Source organism: Mustela lutreola, chromosome 14 (assembly GCF_030435805.1).
Source record: "Mustela lutreola isolate mMusLut2 chromosome 14, mMusLut2.pri, whole genome shotgun sequence".
Taxonomy (NCBI): Eukaryota; Metazoa; Chordata; class Mammalia; order Carnivora; family Mustelidae; genus Mustela; species Mustela lutreola.
The window spans coordinates 36,564,437-36,582,638 of record NC_081303.1 but is presented as its reverse complement, the minus strand read 5'-3'; the positions used below and the strand labels follow the sequence as shown (position 1 = coordinate 36,582,638).

The 18,202-nt window shown below is 45.3% G+C and overlaps 1 protein-coding gene across 2 annotated transcripts in view; it reads right to left on the bottom strand.

Moving 5' to 3' along the window:
* ACBD3 (acyl-CoA binding domain containing 3) overlaps positions 1–9,722 on the bottom strand; it is a 41,610-nt gene extending 31,888 nt beyond the window's left edge. Inside the window, exon 1 of one of the 2 annotated variants that reach the window (XM_059145296.1) lies at positions 9,364–9,722. In XM_059145296.1, coding sequence (XP_059001279.1) covers positions 9,364–9,649 — 286 coding nt within the window. In that variant the 5' untranslated portion in view covers positions 9,650–9,722. The remainder of the gene's footprint in view (positions 1–9,363) is intronic. The other variant, XM_059145297.1, reaches the window with a different exon arrangement.
* Positions 9,723–18,202: the final 8,480 nt, after the last annotated feature.

The following is an 18,202-nucleotide window of genomic DNA, read 5'->3' as shown; positions in this document are numbered from 1 at the left end:
TAACCTAATACAGCTATAAAGTATTCTATGTAAGCTTCATGGTAACCACAAAGAAAAAACCTGCAGCAGATACAAAGAAAAAAAAAAAAGGAATCAAAGCCTACCCACTTTGCGATTGCTAACTTACCCTTGAGCAGGTCCATGGAATGGGAACATTCTAGTACGTTTCTGCGTGGCTGTGGTTTTTAGTTCTTTATTCTGACTTAACCTCTCACATTTCCATCCACAGGGTCTATTTCCAGTCCTCAGCATTAAGTAAAACACACTTAACCAATAAGACCTCAAAAGCCACAAAATACCCATCACGTTTGCCCTGAGTTCTCTACTCCGAGCTGAGCATTGGTAGCTCATTCCCTCGCATCTTCCAAAGACCTACATTTACATCCCAGCTCTATTAAGTACATAATAGGGACTACTCACTTAACCTTTCTGAGCCCCAGTTTTGGTACCAATAAAATGGAGGTACCTTCCCCATTTTTGTGAGGGTCAGATAAAATGTGTTCCAAAGTCCTGGTGGAGCGCCAGACGCCAACGGCGCAGCCGCCAGCACACATGTGAATTCCCGCACCCAGACCACTTCTGGACCAGCTCCACTTACCTTCAACCCCACAGGACAATGCCTCAAATTGAAAACATTATCCAGGGACTGTCTGATCTGTGCAGAGGAGAGAGCAAGACCATCTCTCTCCTCCCTCATCCTAGATACCGTATTTCCACCAAACCAGTCTAAGATCAAACCTGTTTGCTCTCATGGCCCTAACACACTGCTGACTCCCAAAGAATATACTTTGAGTAAAATCCATCTTTTAGAAATATAAAATTAAAACCGCATCTCTTCCATGCTGGAATGAGAAAAATTCGATTGATAAATTTTTATATTACTTGTAAGAAAGTATAACACAATGCAGTATTTCTGAGTCAATGACTGTAAAACATTGGCCTAACATGTACTAAGTGCTTAATAAAAGCTCACTCCTCCCCCCAATTAATTCCACACACCCTGTAATAAATTCCTGGTAATCTTTCCTCCTTAACAACATAAGCAGAATATCAACGGCCAGGCACTTGGCTGAGAATTTATATATATAATTTCCTGTAGCTCTTCCAACAACCCTTGAGTAAAGGAAGGCACTGAATTTAAGAAACTGAGTGGCAGAACTAGAAAAAGGACCCTAGACGGGCTTTTTCCAGAGCTCAACTTCCTAAATCCTGAGCCAGAACGGATCTCATGTAGTGAACAGACAAAAGCATAGTTGTCCTCCCCTATCCACGAGGGATACATTCCAAGGCCTACCGTGGATGCCTGAAACCGTGGATGGTACCAAACCTGATACCTAGTGTGCTTTCTCCTACATATATCTATCTATAATAAAGCTGAATTTATAAAAATTAGGCACAGTAAGACAGGAGTAATAAAACAATAACATACTCTGTAATAAAAGTTAAGTGAATGTGGTCTCTCTCAAGATATCTTACTGTTCTGTCCTCACCCTTATTACGGCAGATGATAAAATGCTTCCATGACAGATGAGACGCCGTGAGGTGAGGACGCCAGATGTGTGACCCAGCGTTAGGCTACTACCCATCTTCTGACATTCGGTCAGGAGGTGATCACAGGCTTCTGGACTGCAGCTAATCACCAGGAAGAGCAAAAGCACGGATAAGAGGGAAACTACTCTTAAACATTATCTCCTTCTGGGGGTTGGTTACCAGAGTATGTACATTTTGGGAAAGTTCATCACACTCTACACCTATCATCCGTGTACTCCTCCAAATGTGTATTCGACAAACAGGAAGCTTCCACTGATGTTAAAATCACTTATATTAAACACACAGAGATATAGACACACATGTATAAATGTATTCTTGAATCCAGTCTTCATGGGAAACCTTCAGTTCAGCTCAAATTTAATATGAACTAGCGTATTTAAAAAATGAGATACCAGGTGCCTGGGTGGCTCAGTGGGTTAAGCCGCTGCCTTCGGCTCAGGTCATGATCTCAGGGTCCTGGGATCGAGTCCCGCATCGGGCTCTCTGCTCAGCAGGGAGCCTGCTTCCCTCTCTCTCTCTCTGCTTGCCTCTCTGTCTACTGTGATCTCTCTCTGTCAAATAAATAAATAAAATCTTTAAAAAATGAGATACCTAAAAGGTAGCACTCTTTTTTTTTAATCCCCTCACCCTGAGATATTACTATTCTTAGTGGCTGTAATTTCTTTCCTATTTTTTTTTTTTTTTAAATAAAGATTCTACTTATTTATTTTAGAAGAGTGAGAGAGCAAGCATCCAAGTTGGGGGGAGGGAGAGGGACAAGCAGACTCCACGCTGAGCAGAGCCAGACGTGGGGCTCGAAGACCCGAAGATCAGGACCTGAGCAAAAATCAAGTCTGATCCTTAACGTCCTGAGCCACCCAGGCGCCCCTAGCAGTTACAATTTAATTGTCTCTTGGGTCTAGAAGTCCTCCTATAGTATTATACGCTATGCCTAAAGGTAAAGATAATGAAAAAGAAGGAAAAAATAAACTCAAAATTTAACAGATGGTTGATAGTAATAGTTAAACTTGAAATTATCTGAGGCAAAAAAGAAAAAAAAAAAAAAAAAAGAAATTATCTGAGGCCAGACCACTGAAGTCCAAGAGGCACACACTAATTACCCATAAGTTACCAAAGAATAATTTACACCTCTACGTTTTTAAAAAACCTTAATGGGGCATTCCTCCATGCTGTTGTAAATGCATGCCTAAAGGAGACAAAAGGAAACAACCACTTCGTCCTGTCCACCTGACAGCCTCTCTGAAAGCAGTAACACACTGAGTGTACTAAGGACTATTATCACCAGAACTGCTCCTGGAAACACATCAAGTCCAGAAAGACCCTGAGTCTAAGACTTAAGTTCCTCCAAATTCAACTGCAGCTTTTATATACCGTATGCTCAAAAATACCCCCCCAACACACACCCTTGATGTGTCTACTGAAAAGGCCTGGAAATAATGACCAATCCAGCAGTAACAAGCACCCACTCCCATCACCCAGATTACTTCTCTTCAAATGCTATTTCCCACAAATGGGAACCATGTCTCCTTGGACAAATGGCTGATGATTCCTGCTGAAGCAGGAAATGTGTTAGAATAACCTGGAATATCTTATCATACCAGATAGCAAGGAAGCTATGAAAAATTACCAGTCATGTCAATGGAACTTAAGAGCCAACCTGACAAGGCTCCCACTTGTTAAAGATGGTACTGAGCATCGATAAGAGCTTAAAATACATATATATATAATATTTCCATATATATATATATATGTTTAAAAGCACAAGTACCTAAAGACAATATAAAAACTGTCACATGTTAAGGCCACCAGAGAAACAACTCATTATTCTGGAAACTAATAAAGGCAAAGCATTTTTCCTTTCCTGTTTGAATTTATACTCCACACCAAATAGTATATGCAGGAATATATTCCAGGAAAAACAGACATTTAGAGTATCACCATTTTTCAATCCCCAATGAATTAACACATCCATTTTCAATTTACAAGAGTTAAAATCATTACACTAGCTAAATGCAGGCCTCCCAAAAGATCTAATATTGTACTAGTAGCAGTGGGATTCAGCATGTCAAAATTTTGATGAGCACTTTTACTTCAGTCCTTTGGAGGCAATTTCCACCCCATTACATTTAGAATTTTAAACCTGATAGTATCATGTAGGAATTCAGAGTAGATGGTTCTCTCACACTTCGTTCCTCCAGGTCTCTAAAGAGACTCGATAATATGATCGTGTATAGAAAAACGGTATGAATCTATCCATCAGCCCTTAATATTTCCAAGCAAATTTATTTAAAAAGTTCCAAAATGAGGGGGTGCCTGGGTCATTCAGTGGGTTGAACATCTGTCTTCAGCTCAGGTCATGATCTCAGGGTCCCAGGACTGAGCCTCGCATCGGGTTCCCTGTTAAGCAGGGAGCTTGCCTCTCTCCCTCTCCCCACCTCCCACTCTGTGCTCTCTCTCTCTCTCTCTCAATAAAAATCTTAAAAAATATATTTTATTTATTTGAGAAAGCAAGCACAAGTGCGTTGAGGGTCAGAGGTAGAAGCAGACTTCCTGCCAAGCGAGGAGCCGGATGCAGGACTCCATCCCAGCACTCTGGGATTATGACCCAAGCCAAAGGCAAATGCACAATAACTGAGTACCCAGGCGCCCAAATCTTTTTTAAAAAAATAAAATAAAAAAGGAGCACGTGGGTAGCTCAGTGAGTAAAAGCCTCTGCCTTCGGATCAGGTCATGATCCTGGGGTCCTGGGATCAAGCCCCGCATGGGGCTCTCTGCTGGCAGGGAGCCTGCTTCCCCATCTCTCTCTCTGCCTACTTGTGATCTCTGTCTGTCAAATAAATCAATAAAATCTTTAAAAAATAATAATAATAAAATAAAATAAAAAATAAATAAAACGTTCCAAAATGTAATAAGGCAACAGGGTAGTAATTCTAAATATTTCCCTCAGAACACAATCAGAAAAGGCGGGGTTTCTATTCACTTGTCTCCTATAGCAGGAAAACCTCTTGGGAAGACCTCTTTGGAATCCAAGTTGAGAATCAACCCTGCCTCTTAATAGTAACTGATGCAGGTCCCTCAAGTTCCCTTACTAAGAAGCCAGAACACCACCCTCCCTAGAAGGTCTGCAGAGGATTACACGGAGTAATGTATATTATCTTGATATTATGTCAAAGCAATACCTCACATACTGGGGTTAATACTCTAGAATTTTATTTTTTTTTTAAGATTTTATTTATTTATTTGACAGACAGAGATCACAAGTAGGCAGAGAGAGAGAAGGAAACAGGCTCCCCGCTGAGCAGAGCACCAATGCGGGGCTCAAACCCAGGACCCTAGGATCATGACCTGAGCCGAAGGCAGAGGTTTTAACCCACTGAGCCACCCAGGTACCCCAATACTCTGGACTTTTAAATGAATGCAACCATCTAACAGCTTCATGTGATGAGGAAATAAAATATTAGACCAGGAAACATTCACCCCCAAAGACTCTAAAAACCAAAATACCACTCCTCAGGTTAGCTCCATCCAAGAAGTATAAAGGCTATAATAAAACCAACCAATATGTCCTTACCCAAAGAGCTCAGAACACCAGCTGAGGTCTGCTAAGCTAGAATCTGGCAAATTGGCTCTGCCCTGTAAAAACTTTCAATGGTTCTTCACTGTCACTGACAAAAAGGCTATTTACAATGGCATTCAAGTCCCTCTGTGGATCTGACACCAACGTGCCTTTCCAGCTCTATCACACTGCTTCCTATTTTCCATTTCCCATCACACGCCTTGTCCTTTCATGGCTCTTGGCTGTACCCCTCTCTCTGGAATGGCATCTGCCCCTTCCATCCTTCACACTGTATTGTGACTGTCATTGGGTCTTTAACTTCTCTTTTGGACCCTAAGCTCCTTAACAGCAAAAAGGAACATACATGAAGTGGTAACCTAACATGAAATTTCATCCAGAATAAGATCAAGAGCCACATGCTTGGGTGCCTGGGTGGTTCAGTGGGTTAAACATCTGCCTCGATGGGGTCATGATCCCAGAGTCCTGGAATTGAGTCCTAAACCGGGAAATCCCTGCTCAGCAGGGAGCCTGCTTCTCCCTCTCCCTCTGCCTGCTGCTCCCCCTGCTTGTGTGCTCACTCTCTCTCTCAAAAATAAAAATTAAAGGGGCACCTGGGTGGCTCAGTAGGTTAAAGCCTCTGCCTTCGGCTCAGGTCATGATCTCAGGGTCCTGGAATGGAGCCCCACATCAGGCCCTCTGCTCAGTAGGGAGCCTGCTTCCCCCTCTCTCTCTCTGCCTGCCTCCCTGCCTACTTGTGATCTCTCTCTCTGTCAAATAAATAAATTTATTTATATTTATATATATTACGTATATTATGTTTATATATATATATCAGTTATATTTATTTATATAAAATAAAAAGTTTAAAAAAATAAATATTTTTTTTAAAAAGAGCCACATGCTCTACCGAGCCAGCCAGGCATCCCAACAATGTTTTAAGTTTGAACAGTAAGAATGCTAACTTACCGGGCACGTGGGTGGCTCAGTCATTAAGCAGCGGCCTTCCACTCAGGTCATGATCCCAGGGTCCTGGGATCAAGGCCCACATCAGGCTCCCTGCTTCTCCCTCTCCTGCTCCCCCTGCTTGTGTTCCCTCTCTCTGTGTCAAATAAATAAATAAAATCTTAAAAAAAAAAAAAAGCTAACTTACTTTCACCCCAATTTTTATCTATTATTTTACTTTTACCTGCATAAAATTAAGAGGTAGTTGACATAATGGGTTCAGTCACTAGCCTGTGACCACTGTGACAGGGATGGAACAAGAAACAGGATTCATAATTCCCAATCTAAGTTATTTTCAATGGATAGCCATGCTCTCAAGACTCATATTTATTCCACAGTGGAAGATAAAATTTAGTATCATTTCTGATTCTTGCTGAAATTCTGGTACAGAAAAACACAAAACAGTGATCTTTTAAAAATCCTTATAAAACTTATAAAAAAAAGAATGTCAAGTATCTCCCTCTGCCTGCTGCTCCCCCTGCTTGTGTGCTCACTCTCTCTCTCAAATAAAAATAAAAATTCAAGGGTCACCGGGGTGGTGCCCAGGGGATAATTTGCACATTAAAACAAAGTCAGCAACACTTGACTCACATACTTTCCATAATTCTTCTTACTGCTTCTAGACTTCCCCCTCAGCCCTTAGGCATCTCTTATCCTAAGGGCCTCATCATGGCCAACTATGTAATGATCCATGCAGAAAGGTGGCTCTAATTGCTACACTGCTATTTCTCCTTTAAGTATTTGAATACTGCTCTGAGAGCTTAACTTAGGAAGTGAATGAACTATACCTATCAATGCAGCTTTTTTCTCTAAGGTCACTGGTAACTAGGCCCCTACCCCCAATTACAGATTCCCTAAGGACTCCTACTACTTACTCAACAAGCATGTTAAAATGATGTCAGCTTTAGACCAAATCCTAAACCTGAGACATCAAATTTCATCTAAACTAGCTGCTTTATACACACACACAGGTGGAAACAGAGTTTGGAACAGAAAACCAAGAGGTCTTGGAGTTTACATGGTAAACAGAATCCAGGGCCTCCTGACTCCCAAAGCAATGCTAAATTTACTGCACATTATTCAGTGTATTAATCTTTCAAAGAAAAGATCACCACTTTCAAATAAGATAGGCTCAGAAGATAAAATGACCTTTTTTTAAAAATTCTGTTTGTTTTTTATTTTTTATTTATTTATTTTTTTTAAGATTTTATTTATTTGACAAAGAGAGATCACAAGTAGGCAGAGAGGCAGGCAGAGAGAGAGAGGAGGAAGCAGGCTCCCTGCTGAGCAGAGAGCCGGATGCGGGACTCGATCCCAGGACTCTGGGATCATGACCCGAGCCGAAGGCAGCGGCTTAACCCACTGAGCCACCCAGGCACCCTGTTTTTTATTTTTTAAAGATTTTCTTTTATTTATTTAACAGAGAGAGGAGAGAGATCACAAGTAGGCAGAGAGGCAGGCAGAGAGAGAGAGGGAAGCAGGCTCCCTGCTGAGCAGAGAGCCAGATGTGAGGCTCCATCCCTGGACCCTGAGATCAGGACCTTAGCTGAAGGCAGAAGCTTAACCCACTGAACCACCCAGGCACCCCACCCCGACCTTTATTTTTTTGTTAGTCACTTGGCAAAAACTAAGATAAAAAGTGGGTCCTTTTCACGTTTGTGCTACTACATAATCTTCCTGAACACTGGAAAAGTAAGTCCCAAGAATAAAAATTTGAAGTAAAATGTAGTTATACAAATTGTATAGCAAACACCAGATTTTTATATAAGTGGTAATGTATCACCACCACAGGAAACACTAAATTCAAGCCAGTGACCTAAGGGTCAAGTGATCCAAACCCTATTAGCTATCACCAATTCCCCAAGCAGGCCAGTGCATGGAAAGCTGAACTCCCTGTCCAATGACAATGAATATTTCAAGGGTAATCTTTTTAATAAAAAAATACAATGAGGGGCGCCTGTGTGGCTCAGTGGGTTAAAGCCTCTGCCTTCGGCTCAGGTCACCATCCCAGGGTCCTGGGATCGAGCCCTACATCGGGCTCTCTGCTCAGCAGGGAGCCTGCTTCCTCCTCTCTCTCTGCCCACCTCTCTGCCTAGTTGTGATCTCTGTCAGATAAATAAATAAAATCTTAAAAAAAAAATACAATGAATGTGGAATAAGCGAATGTTCTAGAAAATTTAGAAAAGACTTTCATTAGTTTGCAGTTATTTAGGGAGAGAACAAATAACTTTTGCATGTATCACTACAATAACTATACAACTTCAGTTACTAAAGTATGTGTTGCACTTCAAAATGAACTCCCTTTGGGCGAGGTGTCATAAATACGCTGTTCCGGAATGCATATGAAACCTAGCAACCACTTTTAAAGTTTCATTCTGTCGAAGATTTGCCCCTCAAAATCCAAGTATCTCTAAGAATTAAACTAACTGGCTTCTCATCAGTCTTTCCCACTGAAAAGATCATGTGACTGGTATGACCACCAGTGAATCACCGATTAAAACACACACACACACACACACACACACACTCTCTCTCGTGCTCCAAGACGAGACATTTTACAGTTAATTCTGCAATAAACAAGAGGGTACTTTTAGGCCTTAAGTGAGAATTTACTCTTGCACACTGTTTCCAAGGTACAATTTAAGCATCTAGAAGTTACTAGAACATAGTGGGCATCCCTTCCCTTTAGAGGCTGATTAGCCAGGGGGGACCTATTAGCTTAATATCTCCTCCTCTCTACCTCATCAAAACTGCCAGGTTAGCAAGTCCTATTCGGAGTTTACGGTTCCGCAGAACGACTGGAAAGAACCTGTGGGACGACTTCTTCCTGCCCCGAAAAGGAGTAAAAATCGGTGGAGTCTGATGTGCCTACCATAGGAAACAAGAAAAGGAATGCGACAGGAAAAAGAAGAAGAAGGAAAAGAACATACAAAAAGTCATCCCAGAACGGATCCTCTGCGAGAGAAATGGCTCATTCTTCACCCCGGTCATGGAAACCCAAGAAGCTCAACTGGGTATAACGTCCCGTAACCTCCGGGAGGCAGGGCTCGAACTACTACACTGAGGTTCCAGGCCCTTCAGGGGTGTGACCCAGCGACCGGTGACAAACTTCGGGGACCCCCAAGGACGGAACTTGCTCCGGTCGCCGCGGCCCGGGCGAGCGAGGCGGGGACTGGCCCGGTCACGCTCTGGCCACGGCCCCGGGTCGGATTCGCCCGGGCGGCCGAAGCGGGGGTGGGGCCGGGCGGTCTCACCTTTGAAGAAGCGCAGCGCCAGGCCGTACAGCTCCTCCAGGCCGAAGCCCCAGCGCTGCTCCAGCCGCCGCGCCTCCTCCGCCGCGCCCCCGGCCGCCGCCTCCCCGAGCTCCGGCTGCTCCCCGGCGGCGCCCGGTCCCCGGCCTGCCCCCGGCGGCAAGGGCGGCGGCAGCGGTGGCGGCAGCAGCGGGGCGCCCTCTGCGCCGGGCCGCTCCTCCGGGTCCGGGCTCAGCGTGAGGCCGTCAACGGAGACCTCGAGTCGCTCTGCGTTCAGCACCGCCGCCATCTCCGGCTGCTGCGCCTCCTCGGCAGGGACAGGCGGCGGCCACGTATCGACTTCCTGCTGACCTCTGACCTCCACTTACGGACGCCGGAACTTCCGCCGCTGAGAAGGATCTCAGGCTCCAGGAGAGGTGCTGAGGCTCGTGCCCCGCCCCTCAGCGACCCCCAGCCCCGCGGGCCCCGCCCCTCCGGCCCCGGTCCGCACTCGAGCGTTGTTCTCCCACGTTTTCCCCTCCCGCGTCCTCCACCAGCCGCGGTCGGAGCGGGGCCCGCGGGCCTGGGGGTCGCAGAGAGGCGGGGCCCGCGTGGCTGGGGGGTCGCCGGAGGGCGGGGCCCTCGGGGTGGGGGTCGCCGAGGGGCGGGCCGGGGTGACTGTGGGCTGGCGCCCTACGCTCCAGGCCCAGACCCTTCCCGCGTGTAGGGTCGTGGACTTCCCGGAACATGCCCCCCACTTTGACTCGGTCTTCACGGCAACGCTGAGGAAATGCTGGGCGAATGACTGTTTTTAGGAGGAAGCTGAGGCTTAAGAGAAATCATTGGCTTCTCTGGAGCTGTTTTAATTCAGCAGACCCTGGTTTTGCGGGAACCGTACAATTTGGGGGACCCCAGTAAGAAAAAAATACCCCAGGAGTACCTGGTGGCTTAGTTGGTTAAGCTACTGACTCTTGACTCTTGAACTCCGTTCTATTCTTGGTCTCAGGTCCTGAGTTCAAGCCTCTACATTGGGGCCTACTTGAAAAATACTGGGCGCCTGGGTGGTCAGTGGGTTAAAGCTTCTGCCTTCGGCGCAGGTCATGGTCTCAGGGTCCTGGGATTGAGCCCCGCATTGGGATCTCTGCTCAGTGGGGAGCCTGCTTCTCCCCCTCTCTCTGCCTACTTGTGATCTCTCTCTCTCTCTGTCAAATAAAATCTTTAACTCACTGAGCCACCCAGGAGCCCCTCTAATAAAATCTTAAAAAAGAAAAATAACCCAAATTATGTGCATAAATATACTTAGAATGAGAAATCACAAATGACACTTTGAAAAGTTAAAAAAAAAAAAAAAAAAGCCACATGCGGGGCACCTGGGTAGCTCATTTGGCTCAGATCATGATTTTGTTGTCCTGGGATGGAGTCCTGCTTTGGGCTCCTTGCTCAGCAAAGAGTCTGCTTCTCCCTCTGCCCCTCGCCCGGCTCTTGATCTCTCTCTCTGTCTTAGATAAATAAAATCTTTTAAAAATTAAATAATTAAGCCACAAGCATCACACAACTGTAAAGCATTCATTGACTTCCTGACACACTTCTACAGGGTGTCCAAAAGTCCAGAAATGTAATTATTTTATTCTTTAGAAGATAGAAAATGCCCTTGACAACATTGCATATATGTACCTGTCTAGACTTTAAGGGCACCATTTATGATAATCTTTCCCACGCTTTTTGGCTGCATACTTTAAATCACCTCTTCCTACAACATTTTGTGATTTTTTTCTACAAAGAAAATAGAGGGGTGCCTGAGTGGCTCAAGTTGTTAAGTGTATACCTTCAACTCAGGTCAGGATCTCCCGGGTCCTGGGATCCCCCGACCCCCCACCCCTCAGGTTCCCTGCTCCGTGGGGAGCCTGTATTTCCCTCTCCCACTCCCCCTGCTTCTGTTCCCTCTCTTGCTGTGTCTCTCTCTGTCAAATAAATAAATAAAAATCTTAAAAGAAAAAAATTAGAAAGATCAGTGCTCTTTTTAGCATTGTGCTCAAAAGTATTTTATTATTGCTTATGTTTCAGTTTCACAACTCATTGTTATTAGTGTGTACTTTTTTTAAAAGATTTTATTTATTTGGGGCGCCTGGGTGGCTCAGGGGGTTAAAGCCTCTGCCTTCGGCTCAGGTCATGATCTCAGGGTCCTGGGATCGAGCCCCCCATTGGGCTCTCTGCTCAGCAGGCAGCCTGATTCCTCCTCTCTCTCTATCAAATAAATAAGTAAAATCTTAAAAAAAAAATGATTTTATTTATTTGACAGAGAGATCACAAGCAGGCAGAGCATCAGGCAGAGAGAAGGGAAAACAGGCTTTCCGCTGAGCAGAGGGCCTGATGCAGGGCTCTATCCCAGGACCCTGAGACCATGACCTGAGCAGAAGGCAGGGGCTTAACCCTCTGAGCCACCCAGGCACCCCTAGTGTGTGTACTTTTTAAAGATTATTGTCAAATTTGGAAAAACCAGTATCAGGTTTCTTTCACAGATGAGCTATGGTCTTTTGGGACTGCTTTGGTGGCAATTTTCTGTATGGCTTTTACTTGATCCCTAGTGGTTTTCAGAACAAGATTGGTCTGTTCCCTTAAAACAGGTTCTGATCCATTAGGATGAATAAAACAAGTGACTTCACCTACAGACAGACACACTGACTTTACTCTTGATGCCAGCCATCAAGGATTTTCTATGGACTAGTTTCTCCTTTGCTTTCACATCCTGTCTCCTCCACCACTGCCCACATATTTTATGGGCTGAGCAGCACAGAGCTCTTTTGCCCTCTGGCCCTGCACCTTTGTGACATAGGGAGGGTTGAGTTGGCATAATGGGCAGCAGGTGTACCTCAGAAAGCGTTCCTACACCCACGGACAGTGATGATTTAACAGTACCCGGAAATGACCGCAAAGTGCAGAAATGCTTGCCGCTATACCCCAGTTAAATGTGTCCCTTACTCTGGGCGCCTGCGTAGCACAGTTGGTTAAGCATCCAACTCCTGGTTTCGGCTCAGGTCCTGATCTCAGAGGCGAGGGTTGGGAGTTGTGGGAGCCCGGTGTTGGGCTCCGCACTGAGTGCTATGTGCTGAGTTGACTTGGAACTCTCACCCCCGGCTCCTCCCTCCCCCTGTGCTCGCTCGCTCTCCAAAATAAGTAAATAAAATCTTAAAAAAAAAAAAAAAGTATTCCTTAATTGATTTATTATCCCTTTAGCAAGATCCCAAAGAAGCCCTTGGCCATTCCTTAAGCACCAAACACAGAGGAGTCACAGAAGTCAGAATGCAGAGGGACAGTGTTCTTCAACATCTTACTCTAGAAATTCTTATAGAAACTTTGGACTAGGTGAATATATTGCTGGGCTCCTCCAAAGTCCTTGGAAGGAGCTATGTACGTGAGAGCTCTGAAAGGGGTTTCATTAATTTATGGTAAATCTGTTTCTAGTTGTAGGGGGCTTGAAAAATCAGCATATCCTTTGTACCAAACAATTAAACCTCTTCCTACTAGAGCCATCGAGAACTATCTTGCAGGTAGTTAGTCGCTCTTAGTGAGCTAAAAAAGATTAGGCAATATAACTTCCCTTTACTCATTATGGGAAGTGAGTTCCAGACCTTTGCTATAACAAGAGGTCAAACTTTACCGTGCATGCGAATCACCTGAGCGGCTTGTTAAACTGAGAAGGGAGTCAGAAGGGAGGCATTTCTAATAAGCTTCCTGGGCTGCTGCTGTCTGTAGACATTTGGAATAGCAAGAGTCTGGGACACTTTTTTGCACAGTTTTATTGAGATATGAATTGATGCCCAATAAACTGCAAATACTCCGAGTCTACAACGTGATGTGTTTTAACAGCCACATCTACCTGTAAGACCACTCACCACGATCAAGATAACATATCCAGCACTCTTTCTATACTTTTCAATAGATGTTTGTTCTAATGTCCTTGTCACAATAGAATCTGACTAGTAGAAAACAATTCAGAGAAACCATCTCTATTTCCCATGCTTCTCTCTCTCATATGTAAAGACACAGAGAGTTAACAAACGGTGTTTCCCCAAAACCTTTCAAATATCTTTCCCAGTCTGTTCCTATACAAAAGAGCGTACTTTTCTTCTTTTTTAAGAGATTTCATTTTTAAGTCATCTCTACATCCAACGTGGGCCTCAAACCCACAACCTCAAGATCAAGAGTTGCGTGCTCTACTGACGAGCCAGCCAGGAGCCCTCTTCTTTTTTTCCTTTCCCTTTTCCCTTCCTTTCCTTTCCTTTTTTTTTTTTTTTTAAGATTTATTTATTTGAGAAAGAGGGAGGATGAATGGGGAGAGAGGGAGAAGCAGGCTCCCCGCTAAGCAGAAGCCCTACATGCGGGACTCTATCCCGGGTCTCCAGGGTACTTTTCAACCAACTTACTTTGCCGTGTGGATTTCAGCAGAGCTCCATTCATTCAAACACTTGCCAGGTACGTATTACCCTTTCTGAAATGTTTTCGGAAGTTTCCTCCCTAAGGTGACTGCTTCCCTCTGCCCTCCACATTATGTTCATCTTCTCTGTGACATATTATTAGATTTCCAGAGATGGAGTACAATGTCCTGCTTTCTCTGGTGTTAGTCAATAATCGATACATGTTTTGCCATCTGTCTTCGTAATGCAGAATGCCTTCGTAGTGGTTATCATTTTGTGCCCCTGGACTGCAAGTCCCTGGAGGGCAAAGGCTAGGCCTCTGACCTCCCACAGTCCCTAACACAGGATGGGAAAAGGGGCAGGTGCTCAGAACTTTGAACCGAGTGAATGAATTAAGGTCTAATTACACCTGTTTCACCCATACAACACCAGTTCAGCTCAACATGCGGTTAAGGAGTGACTCCAACATGGCATGCTGGGGGAGGTACAAAGGTGAGGGGCTGTGCTTGGTGTCTGAAGCCAAGGAGTTGTGGTCCAGTGGTGGCATTGGTGAGAAGCCCTCTCTTAGGTGTGACCTTGGGCATGTGACTTCACTTCTGCCTCCTGTTCTGTAAACTGGGGATAAGAACAGCACCCACCTCTTAGGCTGTTGAGAAGACGGGATGTGTGAATCCACATAAAGCACTAAGAAAAGGACCCGTCTGGCATGCAGTAGGTAAGCTTTTCAGAAATTTAGGCCACTGCTGTGTGTGCCATATTCCATTAAAACGCAGAGGAAAGGCTGCATACACTCCAGAGGCTCGCAGGAGGAAGCTGGCCAACTTAGTGTCTTTTCCTTGGCTTGCAAGAGTGGGCACCTACAGTGCTTTGCATGGGAACTGGTGGTTGGCATTTTAAGATCTGGGCCTGGCCTTGGCGCTGGACAACAATGAGGGGGAGGCTGCCGCCTTCAGGAGGGACATGTGGTCTCAAGTTTGCAACAATAGCCCCAGCCCCGCCCTGTCCCCCACCTCCTCTATCCCCATTGTGACAGACACGGTCCTTGCTCTTTATCCTGGGCCCCATAGGAGGTGCTAGGGGTCATTTGACACCAAAGCCATCTATTGCTAGCGCCACCTGCCGCCACTGTAGGCATTTGTGTTTGTGACTCCCTAATATAGGAGATAATGATATCTTGTCCGGAAGGTTTGAGGAGGTCCTTCTATGGATCCCTGTGCATGTTTATATTTAAAGAAAGTAGAAATGACCTTGGAGGGAGAGTGAGTACCGTTCACGAACACCCTGTGGGTTATGAGAACCTGGCATGCTTGCTTAGCCTTGGCCTGAGCAGAAGCTGCAAGGGGAGAAGTGGCACAGGGTGAGCCTCAGGTAGTAGAAGGAGAACCCAGATGAGCGAGGGGGGGGGGCAGTAAGGGGCTCGGGATGGAAGCTGCTCTTAGCCCAAGATGATGAGATCCTGAGAAGGGGTAGCGTAAGGACATGACAAGGAAGAAATGGATTTCCAAAAGATGTGCGCCAGAGCTCACAGAGCCAGCCAGGGTGGGGGAAGGGAGAGGGACTGAATCTGGCACCTTTTAGGCGTCATGACCTTAGGCCCACTTTCTGGCTCCCTGTCTCTATATATGTAAGAAGTAGGCATCGTTTCTGCCCTGGTTCCATAACAAGATGTTAATATAGGAATGGCCCTAAAATAATTGTAATCTGTGAAAGTGCTTTAAATACCTGGAAAGATAAGATATGATTCCTGTAGCTGCTGTTACCACGCCTTTCTGACCTTCACATTCGAGACACTATTTTTTTATTAAGATTTTATTTATTTATTTATTTGACAGTGAGAGATCAGAAGCAGGCAGAGCAACAGGCAGAGAGAAAGGGGGAAGCAGGCTCCCTGCTGAGCAGAGAGCCTGATGCGGGGCTCACTCCCAGGACCCTGGGATCATGACCAGAGCTGAAGGCAGAGGCTTAACCCACTGAGCCACTCAGGTGCTCCAAAAATATGTATTTTTAAAAACAACCCTCCAGGAATCCCATTACTGAGATGTAACCAACATTAGCCACATGGGGTCCAACCTTCTATTTTCCTGTTTGCAAATGCTAATATCCACAGAATAATATCGATAATTATGACTGAATAGTATCCTCCACTGACAGTAGGACGAGATGAAAAGACAAAGAGAGGCCCGTGATTCCAAGATCTGTTCCAAAGATGTGGAGACAAATGCTTAAGCTTGGGTTGGGGGGGGTGTCCTTTGGCGCCACCTGCCGGCCTGATGCGGAAGTGCTGCCGCAGGTGAACTCCCCTGCTCCTCCTCCCCCTCCACCCCCACCTCCAAGGTGGAGCAAGGGGTGGGGGCATCTGTAGGTGGGGAGCAGCCGCTGTGGCCCCGCCTGGGACTTGCAGAGCCAGAACAAAGGCTGGGGCTCTGGGAGGATCTGCTGACACTGAGCACCATGACACTTCTCTAAATGATGGATGTAAAAACCCAAACTCAATCAGCCCTTCTAGAGGAAAGACCGAATTATCTTCCCTTCCCCTCATTGGAAAATTTAATTTTGGAATTATCATATGGAGAACAAGGGATATGCAACCAAAAAAAAAAAAAAAAGGTAGGTAGGAAGAAAAATAAGTATAGAGATGTATCAGGAAGTCAAGTAATATGAATAGTAGTGGTTATTATTACCATGTCATTTTTAAAAAAGATTTTATTTATTTATTTATGTATTTATTTTAGAGAGAGGGAGAGAGTGTGAGGAGGGGGAGGAGCGGAGGGAGAGGGAGAGAATCTCCAGCAGACTCCCCGCTGAGTGCAGAGTCCAACGTGGGGCTCGAACTCACGAAACCAAGAGTTGGATGCTCAACTGACTGAGCCACCCAGGTGCCCTTATTACTGTCCTTTGAATTTGTCATATCAGCTTTCTCAACATTTGTGATTCATTGGGGTTCCATTTTGCGTTCTAAATATTCATTTTCTAAAATTTATTTTTAAGATTTTATTTATTTATTTGACAGATAGAGATCAAAAGTAGGCAGAGAGGCAGGCAGAGAGAGAGAGAAGGAAGCAGGCTCCCTGCTGAGCAGAGAGCCGATGTGGTACTCGATTCCAGGACCCTGGAATCATGGCCTGGGCTGAAGACAGAGGCTTTAAACCACTGAGCCACCCAGGCGCCCATAAATATTCATTTCTGTACCTTATTTTCTCTTCTTTGTCTTAAAGAACTCCCCTTCCTCCCATCATTGACGAAGCTTCAAGCCCCACGAATTCTGGATGTGCTCACAGGCCTGGCCTGACCCTGGCACAGAGAGAAGGTGCCCACTCTATATTTGCTGACTGAAAGGCACGCACATTTCACAGCAAATGCAAGGAAGTTTCAGGAGACCAACTGCAATTAAGAGGAAGAAGTTTCTTAAATTTGAATGGATCCTTGAAGAGGGCCACTAGTAGCTCCTGAACATATACGTGCAAAGAGCTAGTCCAACCCCCTTCTATACATTGTCTTATTTAAGCCTCAGAGTAGCTGTTTGAAATAAGCATCATTGTCCTTATTTAAAGATGAGGAAACCAAAGCACAGAGGTGAAGCACCTGTCAGGTCCTCACCCAGCGCTGGTGGAGGGGCCTCCTCGGACAGCCAGGTGTGTCTGGCTCCGAAGCTCCATCAGACATGACCCTGAAGGCCTGCAGGTGCCTTCAGCCCAGCTGGCCTGGGGCCTCTGAGTCTCACTGACTCTGTAGGGCCCTTGCATTTCCTATATAGAATAGGCTTAAAGAGGTGCTGTCAGGCAAGGCCAGCCTGTATCACGGATGGATAATTTGGACACCACAAATCCAGCTTCTCTGTGCTCTGAATATTGCTGCCACAGAGCCAAAGCCTCCTGGAGCTGTCACCCTCCCTCTGCAGGGCAGATCATGAACATTCCTCAAGAGAATATGTCCTTATAAGACTGGGTTCACAAACAACCCACCCCTGGAACCCCCATCCTGGTAAAAAGGGCCCCCCACAATATTAATGATGGTCAGTTAATTTATTTCACACATATGATGCCTCAAACACTTCACATGCTTTATCTCATTCATTTCTCAAAATCACATTAAGTCGGTATTATGAACCCATTTTACAGAAGAAGAAACAGAGAGTCAGGGAGATCTACAATAATAAAACATTATTTAACAGAAAGGGAAGGGAGTATAGTATAAGCACGCAAGACTCTAGAGCCAGTCTGCACAATTTTGGGACCTGTTCTCCCACCACCCCAGCTGTGTGATCTTGAGGGTGCTACGCAACCATTCCGTGCTTTAGTTTTTACAGCTGCAAATGATAAAATAATTTGTATTATTATAAAGGAGGAGCAGCAGAGGGAGAGAGAGAGCATCAGGCTTCCCACTGAGCAGGGACCCTGATGCTCGATCCCAGGACTCTGAGATCATGACCTGAGCCGACGGCAGACGCC